This window comes from Phaseolus vulgaris, chromosome 8 (genome assembly GCF_000499845.2).
Source record: "Phaseolus vulgaris cultivar G19833 chromosome 8, P. vulgaris v2.0, whole genome shotgun sequence".
NCBI lineage: Eukaryota > Viridiplantae > Streptophyta > Magnoliopsida > Fabales > Fabaceae > Phaseolus > Phaseolus vulgaris.
This window is the reverse complement of record NC_023752.2, coordinates 58,426,968-58,449,200: the sequence shown is the minus strand read 5'-3', so window position 1 is coordinate 58,449,200 and position 22,233 is coordinate 58,426,968. Positions and strand designations below refer to the sequence as shown.

Below are 22,233 nucleotides of genomic sequence, written 5' to 3'. Positions count from 1 at the left end.
TACATTTAAATTCTTCACAATGTAACAACATTTTCACGTAAGACATAGTCTACTTACTAAAATTTAAACGGACATTAGTACCCTAAAGCGTGCATAGCCTTGTAACATATGCATATAGGTATGTGCTTCTCACAATCATGTTGTTGTGGCAACTAGTATAGGCTAATTCTTCTGGTTTCAGATCAATTATTATCTGTACATGTCTATTTTATCCTTAATCTTCTGAATATCTATGTTTACACTATAAATAAGACAATTCTGAATATACAAATTCATAACTGAGATGTGCTTTCTAAATATGAGTATCCACAATCTTATTTGAACACACAATCTTATTTGAACACAAGAATACTTTTCAAACATCAATTGCGAAAATTCCAAATATACACTACATACTTTCGAATATTTGCATCCGCAGGTCACTCTCTGAATCCTAACATCAAGTAACAGCTTTGAACCATTTGCAGCTACAACCATCACATGAAAAGGCAACTCCACTGCACCTAGTAGCAATATTGTGGCCTCCACCACAACAACAAATTACTACACCACTACCATCTCCACTCAAAACGCTCCCAAGCTCCTCTTTGGTTTTTTTTTTTTTTAAATAAAAGTCACAAGGAGAGGGATAGTTAACCTAACTATAACTACGGGCCTCCGTCTTTACAATCTACCCCATTATATGCTTCTTCAACAGCTTTCGTTACTAAGCAACGACCACAACAAAAGAAAAGCACTAAGAGACTAGTACAAAATATCAAGCAAGCAAAACAAAAACTCTAACTAATGCTTTTCATTTTCTTAAAAAAATCACATATTGATTTGCATAAACAGGCTTTGAAAGATTAGATATATAATATATAATTTGTTTTCAAGTCTAATGTTTGCCCATATGAATAATGACTCCAAGTTTCTTTCTTTTGATGAAATCATAATACATGCATAGGACTCTGAAATTTGAAATAAATATAAAACTGACCACGAAAAATATCAGAAAATGTGAGGCATTAAAAGTAAATGCATTAATGAAAGTCATTCATGGATAACTAAAAGAGTCAAATCGCCAACCAGAAATCTAAACTGCAAAAGAATTACCTTCATAGTGACCAACAACGCAGAAGCTACTGAGACAGCCCCATCCTTAATTTCCACAACTGAAAGAATCAAGAAAAGAAACAAAAATAAATAAACACAACGAAGTAAATGAAACATTCTATTCTAAATATCCAATACTTGTTCTGTTGTTCAATTATGTAGGGAATTTCAATTTTTAAGGATGCATATAATCAATCCTATGAAACTTCACATTTCCCTTGTGACTTTATATATTTCATTACTTCTAATACAAAGTCCCAAAAGAATTTATTCCTCTGCAAATATTATCATCACAACCAAAATGTAGCATGCACATATTGCACAAAGATTCAAAAAAAATCAATTGAAAATCACAAAACCTGAAGAGGGTAAGCAAGAAAAACCATAATCATACAAGCCTAATCCTAAATACAAGAGATAGCATGGTAGAAATAAATCATGAGAATGTGAATACCAGAAGAGGTTTCTTTGCACTTCCTCTTCTACGTGGACATTGTTTTATCTTCCACTTCTTCTCTCCTTTTGGCGTCATTCCAAATCTTCATCAAATCAGTATCTCTGTCCTTTTTCTTTTAAAAATCAACAAAAAATAAGAGTGAATAAGTATATATGACCATAAAATGTGAATTTTCATTTCATTACCTATTATCATTCTTAAAAAAAAAAAAAAAAAAAAAAATCAAACACAAACCACCAAAACCCTAACCCAAAAATCTTACCTTTCTTCGAAGATAAACCCCACCCAATCTATCAAAAAATACTTAAACACCCCCCCAAACCCCACCCAATCTATCAAAAAATACTTAAACACCCCCCCCCACACACTTAATGTCACTACCATATTGCCACAACAATGCCCGAGAAACCATAAAACAGAAGAAAACAAACCTCCACCATCAAGTGACACCATCACCAAGAACAAGACACCCGACGCTAATGAAAGTCACGAGAACATGACCAAAAATGGCAAGAACAATGATAATCACGAGTAGAAAAAAATAAAAATTACGAAAATTGAAACGCAACCTCCAAAATTTGAAATTAATTGTGAGCCCCACAATTCATTAAAAAAAAAATAAATTTGCCATGTCATATCACGTCAGGGAGTGTCCTAACGGATGGGGACTCAGTTTAGGATAACTAACGACATTAATGTCCAAATTAATAACCTTTTTTTTCTGCCTTCCTTCCGCATCGTGGGATTACAAGTTAGAACATGACAACACAAGACAACAGTTAGCCCAAGTTACTGTTCTCTTTTGATAGATAGAGGAAAACAAACAAGAAATTCTCGTAGTAAGTCAGCTACTACTACATAATTTTACAACCAAATTACATCAACACAGAGTCTAACATCACACCCACCACTTTAAAGAGTAGGAACACTACATTCGGCACCCAAATAAAGAAACAATTCTATGACTCAACACTCACTTCTGTCAACTGAGGCTTCACCTTAGGAGGCCTACCCCTCGGCCTTCCGCTCGATACGGCGGCCGGATACGCCGCTGTCGGAGATCGAGGAATCTTCTTTGGTCTGCCTCTTGGCCTGCCACTTCCAGGGGTGGCTTTAGGCTTTGGGGACTTTGGAGGGGCATTAGGGTCCTTTGGGGGACGACCCCTTGGCCTTGGAGGGGAGACCACGGTGCCTGGTGAGACAGGGGCCTTTGGCTTTGGTGGCCTTCCACGGCCCCTCTTTGGTGGAGCACTTGGGTCAGGCTTCATGAAGTTGTTCTTGCTGAACACAAGCTCTCCACTGTCTTTCATCTTGTTCAGATGATTATCCAAAACAGTTGAGTCCGGCAACTCACCATAGGTCGATTCTATGTACTTTGATATTGCTGATTTGCTGGATCCACCTGGTTCGTTCAGAGCTTCTAGTGCTTTCAGTATCAGCTGCATCAACACCACCCAAAGTCAATAAAACACAACTCTCATCAAAATCCAACTCTCTATCTCAAAACCCTTTTACTGATTCCTTATGTTCCTCAAAAATCTTAATTTCTTTCCCAAAAAATGTATAGATCAGTGAGAAATCTAGCAGCTTTGCTAGTAAATTTGTTCGAAAAAAACTCAAAATTGGAATCTGAATTTTGGAAGTAAATTACCTCGGGGTATGGAGGAAGTGACTGAGGTTTGCTAACCTCCTCAGTGGCCATTGATGTTTCAGGTTGTGAAGATGTTGAAAAGCTTGCACAGTACCCTTAACCAACCCCACCAAAAATCTGCAAACTTTAAGGAAAGTGAAGAGTATGATACGGATGACTCCAGCAAAGATCTGAGGATTGAATTTAAAGGAAGATAAATAAATTAAAAATTGGAAAGAAATTTAATTAAAAAGATAAAGGAAAAAATTTCATGCCTCTTTTACAACTATCCTTTGTTCATCTTTTCGAGGAAATGGACGGCTAGGAATAACGTAAAAGACTGTTATCTGACGGCTGAAGATATATTATTCGGAAAGTCACTCGGATCGATGACGTGGCAGGAATGTGCTAGTTCGTAGAAATATTTGAAGGTACCTGTTGTCTTTTGCTTCCTTCTTCTTTCGGAAGAGGTTTTCTAAGGGAGATTATCCCTATTTTTAACTCTTTTTCATTTTTATATTTAAATTTTTGGATAGTTTAAAATTTAAAGTCTACGACAATTTTTGTGTGTGTTTACAATCTTAATTATTTTAATTTAATATTTTCCATTTTTATAAAAAAAAAAAACATACACTTTAATTTTCATCAGTTTCTTCAGTAAAAATTGAAGTTCTTGCAAATTCGATATTTTTTAACGTAAAAAATTATTCTTCAATAAACATTATATAATCATACTATGAGAAATCAAACCCCTTCAATATAGCTAACAATCAATAAAATTCCATAAAAAAAATTGTAATATATGTTTGAATTGAGTTTAAAACATTTATATATATATATATATTTATTTATAAAGTTGCAATCCCTTTTTTCCAATAAATTAAAATAAATCAACTTCAATTATGTTGGATATATCAACATCAAAAATATTAAAATAATACTATCATAATTAATTATTGTATATAAGATATTGTGTATTTGGGAACTCAATAATTTCATCAATTATATTTTTAAAATACGTGTTTTTTTTAAGGTGAAATATGTATATAAATTAATTTTTTGAAAGGTGGAATATGTATATAAATTATTTTTTAGTCTTAATTTCTAAACATTCTAAATCATATTAGACGAATAAGAACAAATAATTTAGTTAAGGATTAAGAGAAATTATGGTTAAATTGTTTAACTTCTTATCCATTTTTATAAAGGATTTCAATGATCAAACATTAAATCTACTAAAATAATATCATTATATTCCATTATCACATCTAAGTTATTATTTAATTTAAAATGATAGTTTCATCGCAAATTTTTTTTAATTAGTACATCAAGTGATTAAGGATAGTAACTTACTTCAACTCTTAACAAGTATATAATCATTTATGTTGAAAAAGGACAAAAATATTATTAATTAGGTTTTGTTGTTGTGTTAAAATGTTATTAAGGATTTTTGTCCGAGAAAGAGCAAAGATACAAAACTCTTTTATAAAAGGAAAATCTTAATAAGTGAGACGAAATGATCTTTCTAATGCCATGATTTCAAAGAGGATGAAAAAGAATGTTGGCATGTTGCTAAAATGTATAATTTGATAAAACTAACTCAAACAAAACAAAAACTAATAAGTTAATTACCAATTGAGCTAGTTAGTAGCTCAAAAGCTAATGACAAAAAAACAAGTTAGTAGTTAATATTGAATTAAAAATATTTAGTAAACTAAGTGATTAACCAATTGATATAAATGACGTAATTGCACAACTCCTATTATATAAATAAAACTTTTATTTTATAGAAAAATATAAATTATTATGTAATTATAATTTGATTTTTCTATAAATTTTAAACTTTTAGTGCTTAATTTAAACTACTATTACAGACTTTTTCTTTTAGAATTTTCGTTATGTGTAATTTTCAACTAGTACCATATAAGCAAATATCAATCACTTCAATTTATAATGCAAATAATAGGTAAAAGGAAATTAAGAATAATAAAGAAATGTATTAAAATATAACGGATACTAGTATAAAAGAATAAAATAAGTTAAAAGGTAGTTAAATAGCTTTTAATGTATAAGTTAAAACATGTTAAAATAAATTATTTTAGGGATGTCAAACTAGATTATAAGTTAGTAGCTAGTTTATTGACTTTACTAAATAGACTCATGATAAAATTTCAATCACAAACCAGCAGAAAAGATTATCATCAATTACTTGCAGAACTCATGGCCTCTTTGAATCTGCAAATGGAAGATGGTGGGACAACAAAGAAGTAAGTGAGAGGGGGCTGAAAGCTTCTCAAAGAATTACTATAAATTAATCACATTCCACATTTATATATTTTTTAAAATTATTCACAGCAGATATAATAAAACATAAAAAAATATAACTAAAATTATAAAAAATATAAATACAATTATAATAAAATCAAAATATTATATATATATATATATATATTTATTTATTTATAAGAGAAATTAATTATACTACAAAATTAATATATATAATTTAAAGAATCATAAATAATATTAAAATTATCTAAATACATTAATTTAAGTAACAAAATTAATTTAAATTAATAAAATGAAAAATAATATAATTGTATTTAAATTTTAAATTTAGTTATTTATTTATTTATTTATTTTAATTCTACATTATTTTATTCTTTTATTTATGATTGAAATTTTAAATTATTTTAATTAACTAAAATGTGTACAAAATTAATTATCATTTATTTTATTTTTTTATATACAAAGGTAAATTTGTAATCTTATAATTTACATAATTCAAAATAAATCAGAATATTCTTATGACTATCACATCACTCACATATTTAAATAAATTTTTTTCACATTTTCACTTTAACATACTCCAATGTAAACACCATCAACTTTATTTACACTTTATTCTCAAAACTTCACATTTTCACTCCTCCACACGCTCAACTCTCCACTCCCCAATCCAAACAAAGCATAAATCATTAAATCAATGATATCATCATATTTATCAAGCTAACCAACTCACACAATTTTAAACTAAAAAATAGAAATGCAAAATGTGATTATCTTCTCAAAATAAAAAAGGCATTCAATAGTGTGAATTTCCATCAAATTTTAAGGTTGTGTTTGGATTGACGAGTGGAAGTGTGAGGATTTGAGAGAGTGAATGTGGGAAAATTTGAAAGAAAAATGTAAATAAAGTTTGGATTGGGACTGTGATGGTATTTTGATTTTTTTAAAGGTGTCAAATGTAAGATTACAAATTTATAGTTGTCTTTAAAAAAAAATAATAAAATAATAAAATATTAAAATAATAAAATATTAGGTTTTTTTTGTTTAAATTTGAGTGAATTGAAATTATATAAATTATTTATGATATAGTTGAATAATTAATTTCAAAAAAAAAATATGAGTTACTTAAAAAAAATTACATGTAAATTTATGGATATATATATATATATAAATTAAATTATAATTAGAAAATAATTTTGTATTAAATGTAAATAATATTATTATATTTATAATAATTATTATTATATGATTTGTTTATTATAAATAACTACATATTTTTTATTAAAAAATTATTTTATCATTACTTTTATTAATTATTATTATTATTTCATTTTATTAAAATATTTGTGTTAGTTAAATTTATGTAATAACTAATATTTGTAATGAAGTATAATTTTTATTAATAAAAAATGTAAAAAAAGTGTGAAAATGCATCAAAGAGAATATGAAATCATGCATGGTCCTATGAAAATAAACACTGTGTCCACATAAAAAAAAAAAGGCAAAATTGAAAAAAACCACAATGGTAAGTTGACTTTCCATGAGCCTCTCTTAATTTTAAGAAGGGGAGATAATATTTAATGTTCACTAGTATATCATCTCCTTCTCTTTTATGCAAAACTATGGATTCAAAATAAGTAGCATTCTTTCAAAACAAACATGTCCTAAATGTCATGGTGTGGTCATCTGCTTCTTCAACTGCATCATCAATTGTTTCAACCTCAACTTTGTCGTATGCGTCTAATGTAACATCTCAAAATGTATAATACAATGTTTTTTAAATATAATGCATTAAATTATATACTTTTTTTTATTATTTTTTTGAAATATTATAACACCAACTAAAAAAAATAAGTGATAAAATGAGCTTGTATACTTGTACAAGAATAAATAAGCTAGTGATTAAAAATCTTTTTTTTCTATCGTTACAAAACATTTAAAATAAATGAAAAAGAAAAATGTGTAATATATGTAATAAAGGGAAGGAGTGTATAAAAAGGAAAAATTTGTCAGAGTGAGCTAAGGAGATAAAGTATACAAGAGTGAGTGAAAAACAAAATTGAGGTAAAGAGACTAAAAAAAATTAAGAGAAAGTTGAGGTAAAGAGAACATGGTTAAACTCGTGTAATAGTGACCTACACAAACAAATACATGTGGCCTAAGTAAGTGATTGAATTTATTCAAAAGAAAAAAAAGAGGTTGATAGGACAAAATAATGGAGAAAATTAGGTAAAAATGGGAAAGAGGTTTTTGATATTTAATGTGTGTATTTCATGATATAGAGAGTAACAATATAAATTTAGAAGAAGCGGATAGTAGTAAATTGAGCATGCATCTAGGTGTAACAAAAATGTTTCAAAATTTCAAGAAAATGTTTTGGTGGCCCAAAATGAAAAAAGGAAGTAACACAATATATAACAACAATTTAATTTGCCAAAAAATTAAAATAAAACCTTAAAAGCTAGCAAGAATGTTAAAATCCTTAAATATACTTGAGTGGAAATGGGATACCACAATGATGGATTTTGTAATTGGCTTACCACGAACAATTAAAAAATTTGATTCCATGTAGGTTATCTTAGATAGCCTAATAAAATCAACTCACTTCTTACCTATCAACATTAGATATTCATTGGAGAAATTTACTTAATTGTACATAAAAGATATTGTAAGGTTGCACGGAGTTCCATCCAGTATAGTATCTGACAATGACCATAAGTTTATTTCTAAATTATGGAGAGTTTACATCGAGGCCTATGGACTAAGCTTCATATTGGCTCAATTTGTCATCCCGAAACAAATGGATACTCATAAAGGATCATCTAATCCTTGGAAGATTTGTTGAAATCTTGTGTAAAAGGACTCTTGTAGTTGGAATTGACATCCATTGTTGATTGAATTCACTTACAACAACAATTTTCATTATAGCATTTGAGGTTAGAGAAGATTTAATATTAGGTCTTGACATGGTTCAACAAACTACGTAGAAAATCAAGATGATTAGGACAAATTTGAAAGAAACTCAAATTAGATAGAAAAGTTATGCTGATAAGAAAAAACAACCCCTTGAATTCCAAAAAGGTGATCATGTGCTCTTGAAAGCCACACCAATAAGTGATATTGGTAGATGGAAGAAATTCACTATCTAATTCATTAGTCCTTATCAAATTATCGTAAAAAATGATCCAACAGTTTATCAAGTTTCTTTACCTCCTTTTCTTTCTAGTATTCACAACGTGTTTTATGTGTCTTAATTAAAAAAATACATTTTTGACTCTTCTTATATAATAATATCTTATACAACACAATTAAATGATAATCTTACACTTAAAGCAATGTTTGTACATATTTTGAACATGAAGATTAAACATTTAAAAGATAGAAAATTTCCACTTGTGAAAGTCATTTGGAAAGTCATTGGAGATGTTACCTTAACAGAAAAAATTAAAGAAAAATATCTTTATATGTTTTATTCAATAAAAAATTCAATAAAAAATTCAATAATAAAATTTAATTAATTTTTGTAAGTTAGGAGGAAACGTAACACCTCAAAATTCACAATACAATATTTTTCAATTAAAATAAATTATTTATGGATAGTTTATATTTTTTTATTTTTCTAAAATATTATAGCATCAACTAAAAAAAATATTATTATTTAAAAAAAACAATAAGATGAAGAGATAAACTAGAGATTAAAAATCCCCATTTCAATAATTATAAAACATTTAAATTAAATAAAAATAAAATAAAATTACCTATATATATATGTGTGTGATGAAGAAAAAAAAATGTATGTAAGAACAAATTTAATCAATTAAAAGAAAGAGAGAAAGTATGCAATAACGACAAAGAGAAATATAGATAAAGATATTATAGAAAATTAAGAGAAACACTATTAATAAAATTCTAATGCATCAACTACACTCATCTCCTTAGGCGCTAATAAATATAAAACAAAATTGTTAGACACCACATGTTATATTTGTGCATGAGAAATCACATTTTGAGGTCATAATTAAATCCAAAAAGAAAACAAAAGGCATAAGAAAATAAAACAACTAAATAATAAGACAGTCAGGCCAAAAAAGGGCATAACATCATTGCATGAAACACAACCAAAAAAACATCACAAACACAAATAAAGGAGAATAAAAAATAAAGAAAGTTTACTCGAGCGAAATGGAGGTGTGGAGAGTGAAAAAGGTTCTTAAGCGAATGAAAGAGTGATTGTCTCACGGAGCCAAGTTTATGGATTTGATAATTTGAGAAATTGACTATTTTAGGGAGAAGATAAGTTAGGGTTTAGAAGGGAGAGAAGAGATGTTTGCTTTCCTTTCATTTCCTGTTTAAAAATGGTGTTGGACGCCGTGTAAAAAATTACCTAACGAGCCCAAAAAGAAAAATGTCATGTTCAACCCATGTGGGCATCAATGTTTGACGCCACGTATACCATTGGATATCGTACTACGAACTCTCCAATTCAACTTTTGAATCGAATTGACGTGACATTAAACCCTTAAGAGATCGCGTTGAGCACAAAATATTCTATAACTTGAAGCGATCATCATTGGTGTTGTTATTGAGCTCAAGATAGTTAGGGTTGGGCATTGTACTCCTAGAGAATACAAAGTGAAATTGTGTTTGACATGGTGTTACATAGGTTGAGCGTGAAGCTTCCAATGGCCAAAATTTGAGAATTAGGTTGGGCATTGGGTTGTTCACACATTGTTTGAGTCTTCTAGAGACAGTTTTTTTAAAATGACTGAGGTGCTTAAGTTTGATTATATGCTTTTTTTAGCCCAATTAACCTTTATTTTTACTATTTCATATACATTCAAAGTCTATAGAATCGAAAAATTACTTCACTCTCTCAACCTTGCAATCCTTGCACTAGACAACTTATGCACAAACATCGAGAACAAAATAACTATGACAAACACAATTAAAAAAAAAGTATATTATCATGTTATAAACAAGCATAAAAAATAACACTTAATTGTAACACACTAAAATTAAATAAGAACAATTTAGATACAGGTTGCCTCCCAAAAAGTGTTTGTTTAACATCACCAACTTGACACATGTTTTAATCATGATGGATGAGTGGTTTTTTCTACTTCACCACCCAAATATGGTTTTGACCTTTTACTTATGACAATTTTGGTTCTTTTGTAATATGAACTTTCAATTTATATAGTACCATCAACTTTGATTTCCTTGACAACTCAAACTTCCATTTCAACTTTAATATTCTAGGGAGGAGTTTAATCTTGGAGCTATAACATAATTGGTTGTAAAGTTTGAGTTTATTTTTCATTATAACCATGTCAGGGTGAACCTTGACTTCCTCTTCTATCTACAACGTGGAGAGCTTAAAAAAGGTTTCATTTGATGCATCTAACATTGAACAATCTTTTTTGTCATTGGGATGTAGTAAAACCTCAAAAGCATTAAAAATCACCTCATGATCTTGAGATCTCACTCTGAGCTTCTCTTCATCAACACCAATTATAACTTTAGCAATTTTTATGAAATGTCTGTCAAGTATTAAGGAATCTTGCATATCCTCTTTTGTATCCATCAGAACAATGTCCATAAGGAACATAAATTTCTTCACCTTGACAAAGACACCTTCAACAACACCATGATGATACTTAATTTATTTTTCAACCCATTGTAATGTCACCATGGCATGTCTAACCTCTAAGTCACATACCCTCCTCATCATAACAAAAGACATTAAGTTGATGCCAACCTCCAAATCTAATAAAGTCTTTCTCATAGGAAAAACACTTATGGTCATTGGATAATAAAACTGTCTACATGATAAGATTTTATAGGCAAAGACTTTTGAATGATAACACTACAATCGACCTTCAACTCAATAATTTTTTCCTTTATGAGTCTCATTTTCTTGAATAACAACTCATTCTTAAATTATGCTGGTGTGAGTATTTGTTCTAAGGTCTTAAAAAAATTATTAATTTACAATCTTTTAAAAATATTTTTGAAATCTATTAAATTGTTTTTCTTTATCTTTTGTTGAAGTAGCATGAGAATAAGAGAGATATTCCACTTATGGAATTTTATAAATTGTTTTTCTTTGTCTTTTATTGAAGTATAAGATGAGAATAAAAGATATATTTCACTTGTGGAATTTTATCATTGTTATATCAATTTACAAGTCTTCAAAATTGTGTCCTCCACCCAGAAATATCTCATTCCTTAAAAGAAGAAAAAGAAATATAAGTCAAAGATGCACTTCTCCCATCAGAATATGTTATCACACTTGTACAAAATGATAGTTCTGATACACTTCTAAGACTTTTATTTTGTGTGGTTTTATTCCTTAGAAAATCATATACACAGTTTATTATTATTAAGATAAATGATAAATATAATATACATCTATATGGATATAATGAAAATAAATTGATAATATTTTTTTTTTATATTTTAACACACATATACTGACAATTACTTTGTACGAATAAAAATTAAGGATATGTTCAGTTTTAATTAATATTATATTTTATTATTCTTTAAGTGTTTCTTATTTTAAAATAGTCAACTTTTTAAAATAAACGAGTCGATAAATGTATAATGTTATAAAAGATAAAATAATATATATATATTAATTATATAATAAGAAGTTGAAAAAGTATAATTTCACCTTAATGTAAACATTAATAAGATTTTATATAAATGTCTGAGTTATTTTTTAACATTAATAAAGAATGAATTAAAATCATAAAAAATAAATATATTTACTAAAATTATTATAGCAACAACCTAAAATGGTTGGAGATAAGAAATAAAATAAATAAAATTATAACAAAATTATTTTAACAATAAATTAAAATACTATTTTTTTATTACTTCATTGATATGGAGTATTAACAAGTAATTGAAATATCAATTTGAGTTACAATAGAACACAGTAACTTATTTTCAAAATACTAGTTAAGTTTAAAATAAAATATTTATTACACATTTTATTATTTAATTATTATCATTTTTGTCTATTTTATCATCCAAGTGTTTTTCACATCTCGGTGCATTCTACAAACAAGTTAATAAGTAACAAAGTATAATAAGAATATATAATTTGTTTTTAATAATTTAAATATTATTTCCATGTCAAAAAGTAGTTAAAAGGTAAATTATTTTCTTTTACATTTTAAAAAGTATATCAATGCCTAAGGACTAATATTAATAAAAAAAAGGTAAATTAATATTAATGCCTAAGGACTTGTTTTTTTTATCATCTTTATTTGTATATATCGATTTTACCACCCAAATTTTTGTCATATATTTCGGCACATTTTACATATAAATTAATCGATTTCAATAATTTAATATTATTTCCTTGTCAAAAAAACAGTCAAAAGGTAAATTATTTTCTTTTACACTTAAAAAATATATTATAATATTAATGCGTAACAACTTGTTTGTTATATCATCTTTATTTGTATATATCAATTTTACCACCCAATTTTTTCTCATATATTTCGGCATATTTTACATATAAACTAATTGATTAATGAATGCATTAAAAAACTGTAATTTGTTATAATACTTCAAATATTATTAAAATATTAGTTTAGTTTAAAAACATAGTTAAAAGATAAATTATTTTCTTTAAAATTATTCTAAAGTCGATACGTGTGAAAACTTCTTTTTATTAACAAACAAAATATATATATATATATATATATATATATATATATATATATATACACACACACTTAAGTACTATGTTTCAATATATTTATCTAATTTTATTTTGTATGTTTAATATATTATTTTTCTGAAATTTAAAAATATCTTATTATATATCTAATTTCAGAAAAAAATTAGGAAGTGAATCTTATTTAAGTCTATATATTTTTATATTCATTGATTGATTATTTTTTTTAGATTTACTTGTTCATAGACCTATTACGTTGAAGTGGACCTGGTATCGACCGAGAGCAAAACCTATTGACCCAAAGCAGCGTGGGACAGTTAGCACAGAGCAAAAGTAAAACGCAAATTCAATTAAACTAATTAACTCCCTCTGTCTAAAACCCAAACCCTCAATTCTACTAAACCTTGTGCTGCTGCGGTTCCTCTTCTGTGCCGAACCATGGCGTGCGTGGATCCTCCAAGGAAGAAGAAGAAAGGACGATACGGCGTCGCAGAGCTGAAAACCCTAGGGAACCAGCTTCTCTCCTCTGCCTCGCACATCAACAACCTCCCTCTTCTCCTCACATTCCTTTCCCCTTCTTCTCCTCCGCACCACGTCCTCGAATCCCTCCTTTCTCTCCACTCCTTCTTCCTCCCTCTTCTACCCAAGCTCCCTTCCTCCTCCTCCGCCGCCGCTCCCTCCGCCGCTGACCAGTCCGAGTTCATCTACCTCACCTGGCTCCGTTCCAAATTCGATGAGTTCCTCAAGTCCCTCCTCGACATTCTTGCCTCGCCACAGTCCGACGAGACGCTCAAGGAACTCGTGCTGGACACGCTCATGGAGTTCGTGAAGGTGGCCAATGGCGGCGCCTTCCACTCTGCTTTGTACCACAAACTTCTCCTTAGCATTGTACGTTATGCCAATTTTGTTGATAACTGTTGTTGTTGTTGTTATTTCGATCTGATTTTGTTGGTTTTGGGTTTGTGCTATCAGGTTCGCTCCACTAGTCCCGCTACGTTTTTTGTGGATCTACTGGAGTCAAAGTATTTCAAGTATATTGATGTTCGGTATGGTTGTTATGTTGACCTTGTTTTTCTGTACTAACTATTCGTTCATTTCAATTTTTTTAGCATGGCTCTTTGCTATTATTATTATTATTATTATTATTTATGGAATATATTGTTTCACTCTTAGCCCCTGTTACGGAAGGCTAATTTATGTAGCTTGTGTTATGGGGATGAATTTGTTAGTCCTTGATTCACCGACACGATATTCCTGTTTATTTTTATCTGCGGGAGTGTTTAGTGAATAACTCATGTTGGCCATGGAGTTTCGTTTGTTTGCTGATGTATCAAGTTACTTGGTGCAGCTATTTTACATATATAAGTCTAAAAAAGCTGGCTACTACTTTGGAAGGCAAAGATGCCTCAGGTGCTTTTCTAGCCTGTCTTTTGTCTTAGTCGTCCAGATTTTAATATGTGAAATTGCAAACAGGAGACTTGTGTATTATATTTTCAATTTCTCACCATTTTGAATATTAGTCCATTGGATAATTTGTTTGCTTATCCTTGTCAGATGATAAAATTGCAAGTGCAGATGGCCCCAATGAAAGTCAATTGAGCTCAAAGTTAGTAAGATCTATGACCATTGCTTTGAAGCTACTTCTATGGTTTTCTATTTCCTTCCTTTGTCAATATATGTTTGTAGATCATTGTTTTTGGTAGCCTATTATTAGTGTAAATTAATTATTTCCTTTTTCTTTGTTCATAAACCATGCTTACAACATGCTATAGCCTATAGGCAATGTATTTAATTTTGCAACTCAATGCTGTATGGTTCAAGTTGAAAGTTGTAATTATCTGAATTCTGCCAGACAATACAGGTCCAAGTTATGAAACTAGGAGATGAATAATTTACTTTAAATACTTGTTCTGATGATAAGTTGAAAACGTACTATTTTCAGCATGGAGTGTTTCATCCACAATATGTATTATACTATATCGCACGTTCCCCCTCTTCAAGGCTCAAATAATACATCTGATTTGGAAATGTGGAGCAGCTCAGGTGAGTTCTCATTTACTTGTTAGACATTTGGTTTTTTAAAAGGCTATGTATCATAATATTCTATGCTTTCTTGCACCCTCCTCCTTTAATACTGTGTAGTTAATGCTATTTCTTTCTAGACTAAGGAACTATAGAAGTGTACCTGTATTTTTAATTTGGGTTTTTTGTCCATAGAAAGTCCGCCATCAGAAAGTGACCATAAGCAGCTTTCTGGAGATGTGAGTGTTGATGATAAGTTGCTGAAGTCCAAGAAGCCTAACAAAAATGTCAGTTATTATTCCATACTCTTTGCTAAGTTATTTACTCCCCCTTTTTTTTTCATTATTGAGCATCACGTATCCTCCAATTTCCTATTGGTCTTGTTATCTTTATTTTAATGATTTTATATATTGTAGAACCTTCTCATTTAACCTCTCGTCATTTTTGTCTAGTTTTTTTACTGTCTTTTTTCATATTACACCTATAGGTATTGTCAGCCGCCAAAATTGCCAAGAAGATGAAGTTAAAATTTACAAAAGCTTGGATTGCATTTCTTAGATTGCCACTTCCACTTGATGTTTACAAAGAGGTAATCTAATAGTTATGCTTTTGAAATTGGAATATAGCTGAAACATGGTATAAATTCCGTGTTTAAGATATCTCAAGGCTGTCGTGCGATTCAATGTACGGGCAGAAGGGGGGAAGAAACACAAATGGTGGGATTGTGACATGCATTGTATGATCCTAGTAGAGATACGAAATGTGTGAAAAACTTTCTTTAAATCACAACCTGCACTTAAATCATTTAAATAATGACAGTAGTCATCATCACTGTCCATATGGTCTCCATTGTTATAATGTGAGTTGAAAAAGGAAAACTCTTAGTTGGACTCGTTAAAAGAGTTTGGTTATAAACAGGGGAAATTGGATTGATGGGGGCATTCCACGAATTTGATAGTTTGTGTTAGTGAAAGGAGAGATCCTTTTTGAAGGGGAATTCCTGGGAGAGAATTCTAATTTACATTTTCTGTTCCATTCTCCAATAATTTTCCGGGGAGACAATTTAGAAAAGGAGGAGAGCTGCATGTGGATGCTGTTTCACATGCAGAGATGAATGATTAGGGCAAAATGATGCTTTGTTTTATAAAAGAAACCATTCTGTGCTGGTTTGTAAAACTGGATCTTTGTGTCAATGGATCTAAAACTGAGAATTGCCGATCCCTTGATTTTGCATGTTTACCTGATAATCTTGCAATGAGAACCAAAATGGGTTTAAAGTCGTTGGCTCCTATGTTCCTACATGTAACATTACAGTTTTAACAGCAATTAACATAATATTCATAAATACAATGGTGTGGTACAACGAAAATTTGGGTTTCCCTTCCATATAAATACTGGGACCTTACTTTATTGATAGGTTCGCCAGTAAGTTTCTTTAACCAATAGAGCTGTGGTTCTGGATATTTGTTGTTTTTCTGGAGTTAAGATGGTTTCTATATGTACTCTGTTTCCTTATTCCTAATACCCTCCAATTTTACTACAGTAATCATGATATTGAATCATTGCTAGCTAGAAGGCTGATAGATACACATTAGTTGGGCAGTTACAACATTTTAGGTTAGTTAATCAAATAAATGACGCATGTTGCCTATAAATAAGGAGGGTTAAGAAAGAGGAAAACTTGTTATTTGTGAGGAAATTATGGTCTTTCTAGTAACGATACCAACTTTCTATCAATGTCCTAGTCATTAGTTCATTCATACATTTTTTTGCTGTTTTCTGCAGGGGAACAGATTAATTCAGTTTGTGCATTTTTTTTTTTCATTCTGAACCTTTATTAATCTACGGATCTTAAACATTCTTCTTATGGTCACAAACACCTTAGTTGCAATAAGATTCTTAAATCAACTATATGTTTTAGGTAATGTTAAATGAACTACTCAATTAAATTGTAATCATGCATTGGCTTGATCATATCTTGTCTTTGTTATCCCAATACTCAAAACACAGGTCTTCAAGTTTATTGAAGGTAAACTACTTCAATACTTCTTTGTATTTGGGATGGGCACAAGGAGCATATAGTAGAAGGAATAAACTTGATTTTAGTAGAATACTGTTATTTGGGTGTAATTTTGATTATTTGACGTTAATATGTCCCAAATTGGCTTGGAATATGGTAAGAATACTCCTTATAAGACTCTCCTTTCATCTAGCTTTTGAGATAGGCCTTGTCCTTTCTTATATGGTATTATAGCCTATCTAGTTTTCATATCTTGTCACTTGTGTTGAATGTTTAGTCTTCTAAATTTCACTTCGTTGAAGTTAGAAGTCTAGTCTTGGGCATGAGGTGGTTGTATTAAGATGTCTCACGTTGACTAAGAATGTGACTAAAATACTCTTATTAAGACTTTTGTAATCCTCCTCTTTTGAGCTTGATTTTGAAAGTGACTTGGGACCGGTCCATTTCTAATATGGTATTAAGGCCTATCTCGATATGATATTGGCTCAACTACAATGTCCAATCTTACAAATTTCACACTATAGATATTCAGTCTTGAGCGTGATAGGATTGTGTTATGATGTCCCAAGGATACTCTGTATAGAACTCAGGTAATTCTGCTCCTTTGAGCTAGTTTGTAGGAATAATTAGGTGTAGTCCATTTTTAATTGTCCATAAATATTTCAGGACCTTGCATGAGCACCTGTGTATGTTCTTATGCCGTCTACGCATGTACCTGCTTGCTTATGTGCACAATAAGATTTGTCAGAGATACGAATTGATTATTTTAAAAACATGATTTGAAAGTCTTGTCTGGAAAATATCTATTAGTGTTGTCATTTTTCTACTTTGTGAGCTTCGACAACCAACTGGTTGGCATGTTTACGAAGTCTCTGAAGAGGTCCAATGTTAATAACATTTGCACAAACTTTCCTCATATGACGCATATGCTCCAGCTTGAGAAGGAGAGTTAGAGATATGAGTTGATTATGTTAGAGATATGATTTGATCACATTAAAAGGGAGATATGACATGATTTGATACGGAAATATTTATATATTGATTTTATTCATTATTATTGAATTTCTTCCGCATTATAAATAGGAATACTTATGTGTGTACCCAACATACAAAATTCATTATATTCCTTTTTAATTTCTCCCTCCTTAACATGGTACTAGAGCACTACTGTCTTCTGTGACTTGTTTTGTCTCTAATCCTTTCAATATCATTAATATGTGCATATTATTTTTATTTATTTCAGGTTCTTGTTAATCTTCACCAGGCTGTTATTCCTCATCTCTCTAATCCCATCATGTTATGGTAAGTATCAATTGCTCTACAAAGTTAGCAATTTATTATAACAAGAAGTTGAATCTAGTATCATGTTACTTTTTATTGTGTGCAGTGATTTCTTAACAAGATCATATGATGTTGGTGGTGTAGTCAGTGTGATGGCTCTTAGCAGCCTTTTTGTTCTAATGACCCAGTATGGTTTGGAATACCCAAATTTCTATGAAAAACTATATGCCCTCTTAGTTCCATCTACCTTCATGGCAAAACATCGAGCAAGGTTTTTCCAGGTAAATCTTTGTTAATTATTTTTTTCACTTATTTATGACAGGTAAAAATAGAGAAAAGTAGAATTTTGAATAAAAAATGCTCTGTTCAGGTGTATGAAGGACATTAATGTTCTATGAAATGTTATATTTTAACTATAATTTTTTTGAGCTTTCAAATCTGGATGATGGAAGTTAAGTCAGTTGGCAAGCCAAATTTGTAGAGATTAAGTGAATGATTAGAAAGGTTTTGTCATGCAAATCCTATGCACTAGCTGCTTGCTAACAATATACAACTTCCTACTGCAGCTTCTTGATTCTTGCCTCAAGTCACCTCTTCTTCCAGCTTACCTGGCTGCTTCCTTTGCAAAGAAACTGAGTAGGTTGTTGCTTTCAGTTCCTCCTTCAGGGGCATTAGTTATTACGGCTCTGATTCACAATATTTTGCGGAGACATCCTTCAGTAAACTGTTTGGTGCACCGGGTAAATAAGTTTCCTTTCATTTGAATTTGTTGCCTAATGCTTTAATTTTTGGTTTCTTGATTGCATCCTCAGTGTTAGAGACAATTTTTCTAAAAGCAAATTGGTCATTGAACAGCTGAAGACACTTATTTAAGACTTGATGATTCTTAACACTAAATTAAAATAAAACATAATTTATAGTTTCTTAGCATTTAAAGTACAGTCTGTTGGCTCATTATATGGCCGCGACTCCATTTGAAAGACAGTAAAAGACTATATGTCATGTTCTGAACTGACTTTTCTGTTTGTTTTAAGTTATTATTGCATTCAATGAGGTTGTTCAACCGTTGTCTTATATGTTGGCTTTGTGGATTGGATTGTTGCTTAACCATGCAATCGCTGATATGTGAGAAAAAATGTTAGCTGTGGCCTATAACACATGATCATACTGCTCCAGCTTTGAAATTTTTTGATGAGCTTTATTTTCCAGATTGGTTGTATATAGAGTAGATGATTGCCACTGTCTTTTTGTTTGCTCAATTTTTTTTCCTTTTACGGGTAGCTAGGACTCTGGATTCTTGGTTAAGAATGGTCGGGCAAGGCTAGGTGATTGAATCTGGAGTTGGTCTTATATGGAACATTATAAGACAAATATAGAGGATTAGGAACGAAAAGAGACTTTATAACAAGTAGTACTGCCTGATCTCTTTCAATATATCAATGAAGGAAATGTGTGACGGTATAAATGCTTTGGATTTACTTTCACTCCAGCTGTCATAATTTTGGCACTGGGTTTCCGTAGGGGACTGGACCTTTAAAATATTCACTAGCTGCTTTGCTTAGTGTCCATCTAGAATGGAATTTGCAAAGTGGAATTGTACATGTCAAGAAATTAGTTAGTTTAGGAACCTTACTTTCATCTTTTTTTTTTATAAGTTTGTTCTTAGGTTGTGTTTTTCATGTCAAATTTCAAAATATCTTCCTCTTGTAAGATGGTTAGGATATGTCTGTTAATGTGTCGAAAAATATTTCTTTCTTTCTATTGTAGTATGATTCATAATTTCTGATATATGAGCAGGAAGATGGTGTTGACGAAGGGAAAAGTGACCATAGAACAGATGAAGGATCAACTGCCAACTCGGATAATGTCAAGACTAGTGCCATACCCTGCCAGAAACCAGGCATTGACCATTTTAACAGTATTGAAACTGATCCCAAGAAGTCAGCTGCTATGAGTAAGTATCTTTGTCATCTATTTTCCAATCTAACTTCAGTCTATTCTCCGCTTCAAATCAGACCTTGCAAAAGCTGGAAAACTGCGTGATTATTTTATTGTATTGTACATCACACACACCACACAAAAACAAATTAAGCATGACATTATGGACCACAGATTAAATTTTCTGCATCATTGGGTTGATATATCCAGATTTCAAAATAGTCCCCCCTGCCTGGTTCCTATTAGCGTGAGTGTACACAACTTTTATGGATTGTTTGATTAAAGGAGGGGAGGGGGAAGGGGGATTTTGGTTATATATCTTGTTTGGTTCACAAGGAGTGGAGGGAGATTTTAAAAATTAAATTTTATATCATTACAATAATAATAATTTTAATTGAGTTATTGGACAAAATATTTGAAATGGCTTAAATCTCATTTCCTTTACTCCAAATCCCCCAATATTAGAGGAGAACGATAATTGATGAAGAGATATTTTTCTCTCTTCCTCTTGCTTCCCTTAAATTGAACCAAACAAGAAAATTAAAAAAAAACCCTCCTTTCCCCTCTTCCCTCCATTTCACTCCCAACTAAAAGGTATGCCAAGTTTGAATTGTCAGCAGAGGCTGATGTGGTACTTATAAAAATTCTATTGCCATAATTTTATATTTGGTTGACCAGGAAAAATTCTGGTTAGTAAACTTCATGACCTTTATAAATTTCTACATTTATATCTTACTTTTATTAGTCTAAATTTAAAAATTTGGACGGCCGTAGGTCTGAGTTTTGGGCATCACGGGGTGGATCAATTGTACTGGCCACATGATATTCTGCATTAGATCCCATAGTTCTAATAAGTATTTAAGAAAATGAAGTCAAGTAGTCAACTACTTTCTTGGTAAGAGTTACATGATATTTCCTGGTTTTCTATATTTGTTTGGTTGATGAGATCTGTTGGAGCAGGGAGTTCTCTCTGGGAAATTGACACTATTCTTCACCACTACTGTCCTCCTGTCTCAAGGCAAGTGTTTTGAACTTGTTACTTTATTAATAGTTGTTCTTTTCCTTTTTCTCACTTTTATTTCGACTGTCGTATCTGGATCTTGACATACTAACCTTAAATGTTTGCGTGTGCTCTTAGGTTTGCTTTGTCTCTTGGGAATGATTTGACAGTGAGAGCCAAAACAAGTGAAGTTAATGTCGGTGATTTTAGTGCCGGTTCATATGCAACAATCCTTGGAGCAGAGGTGATATTATTGCTCTATTTTTTCTTTGCTTCGCATGACGTGCTTATATTATTTGAGAAGAGGAAGAAGAGAATGTACCTATTGCTCATTGTCTTGTATGTGTAACCTTGCATTATTGCAGATAAGGCGGAGAGTAAAGCAGGTTCCCTTAGCATTCTACAAAGCAAGTCCTTCCTCTTTGTTTTCAGAGACTGATTTTGCTGGCTGGACTTTCAAATGTGAAGAAATCCCCGAAATGACCAATGGCAATAATGAGAGAAGTACTAAAGATCTATCTTAACATGAATGTTGTTCGGTGAAACGACATCATAGAGAGTTCGCGATTCATTTTTGTCCACTTCATTATAATATGTATGTTTGTTTACGAAGGAATGTGAGTCGTTTGCTTTGTTTTTGTTTATTCGGGGTATATCATAGAAAAGGGAGAGAAGGGGGAAAACATCGGGTTCGCTTGTGAATGGGGCATACGCTTAAATTACATTGAAGTGTTAGATGAAACAGTCTTAAGATAATTCCCGTCTCATTCTTAACAAAGATTTTGATATCTCATTAATTATTTTTGTGCTA

At 30.7% G+C, this 22,233-nt stretch overlaps 2 protein-coding genes and 1 long non-coding RNA gene across 4 annotated transcripts; 1 reads left to right on the top strand and 2 right to left on the bottom strand.

Annotated features, from left to right (window-relative positions):
* Positions 1 to 248: 248 nt before the first annotated feature.
* LOC137826162 (uncharacterized) lies at positions 249 to 2,057 on the bottom strand. The gene is made up of 4 exons (XR_011083418.1): positions 1,984 to 2,057; positions 1,550 to 1,664; positions 1,096 to 1,154; positions 249 to 706 (listed from the first exon to the last, which is right to left on the bottom strand). It is a non-coding gene; the product is annotated as an uncharacterized lncRNA (long non-coding RNA).
* Positions 2,058 to 2,331: 274 nt separating this feature from the next.
* LOC137826161 (HMG-Y-related protein A) lies at positions 2,332 to 3,511 on the bottom strand. Of its 2 annotated transcripts, XM_068632030.1 has the most exons (3): positions 3,458 to 3,511; positions 3,204 to 3,373; positions 2,332 to 2,991 (listed from the first exon to the last, which is right to left on the bottom strand). In XM_068632030.1, exons 2-3 carry the CDS (start codon positions 3,252 to 3,254, stop codon positions 2,512 to 2,514), a joined length of 531 nt encoding a protein of 176 aa, XP_068488131.1. In that variant the 5' UTR covers positions 3,255 to 3,373; positions 3,458 to 3,511; the 3' UTR covers positions 2,332 to 2,511. The 2 variants fall into 2 exon arrangements, with proteins under 2 accessions (XP_068488131.1, XP_068488130.1); XM_068632029.1 differs by lacking the exon at positions 3,458 to 3,511 and having other exon boundaries at positions 3,204 to 3,384.
* Positions 3,512 to 13,419: 9,908 nt separating this feature from the next.
* LOC137824256 (protein NUCLEOLAR COMPLEX ASSOCIATED 4) lies at positions 13,420 to 22,233 on the top strand. The gene is made up of 14 exons (XM_068629812.1): positions 13,420 to 14,049; positions 14,134 to 14,207; positions 14,510 to 14,571; positions 14,716 to 14,767; positions 15,104 to 15,204; positions 15,379 to 15,470; positions 15,671 to 15,772; positions 18,447 to 18,505; positions 18,591 to 18,765; positions 19,051 to 19,224; positions 20,282 to 20,438; positions 21,383 to 21,440; positions 21,561 to 21,666; positions 21,788 to 22,233. Exons 1-14 carry the CDS (start codon positions 13,600 to 13,602, stop codon positions 21,944 to 21,946), a joined length of 1,821 nt encoding a protein of 606 aa, XP_068485913.1. The 5' UTR covers positions 13,420 to 13,599; the 3' UTR covers positions 21,947 to 22,233.

What these genes read in the sequence shown, in the direction of transcription:
- LOC137826161 (XM_068632030.1), bottom strand. Translation starts at nt 3,254, where the DNA reads ATGGCCACTGAGGAGGTTAGCAAACCTCAGTCACTTCCTCCATACCCC. An exon ending in CACTTCCTCCATACCCCGAG is followed by an intron (nt 2,992 to 3,203) that starts GTAATTTACTTC and finishes GTGTTGATGCAG; the next exon opens with CTGATACTGAAAGCACTAGA.
- LOC137824256 (XM_068629812.1), top strand. Translation starts at nt 13,600, where the DNA reads ATGGCGTGCGTGGATCCTCCAAGGAAGAAGAAGAAAGGACGATACGGC. An exon ending in TCTAATCCCATCATGTTATG is followed by an intron (nt 18,506 to 18,590) that starts GTAAGTATCAAT and finishes TATTGTGTGCAG; the next exon opens with TGATTTCTTAACAAGATCAT. An exon ending in ATCGAGCAAGGTTTTTCCAG is followed by an intron (nt 18,766 to 19,050) that starts GTAAATCTTTGT and finishes TTCCTACTGCAG; the next exon opens with CTTCTTGATTCTTGCCTCAA.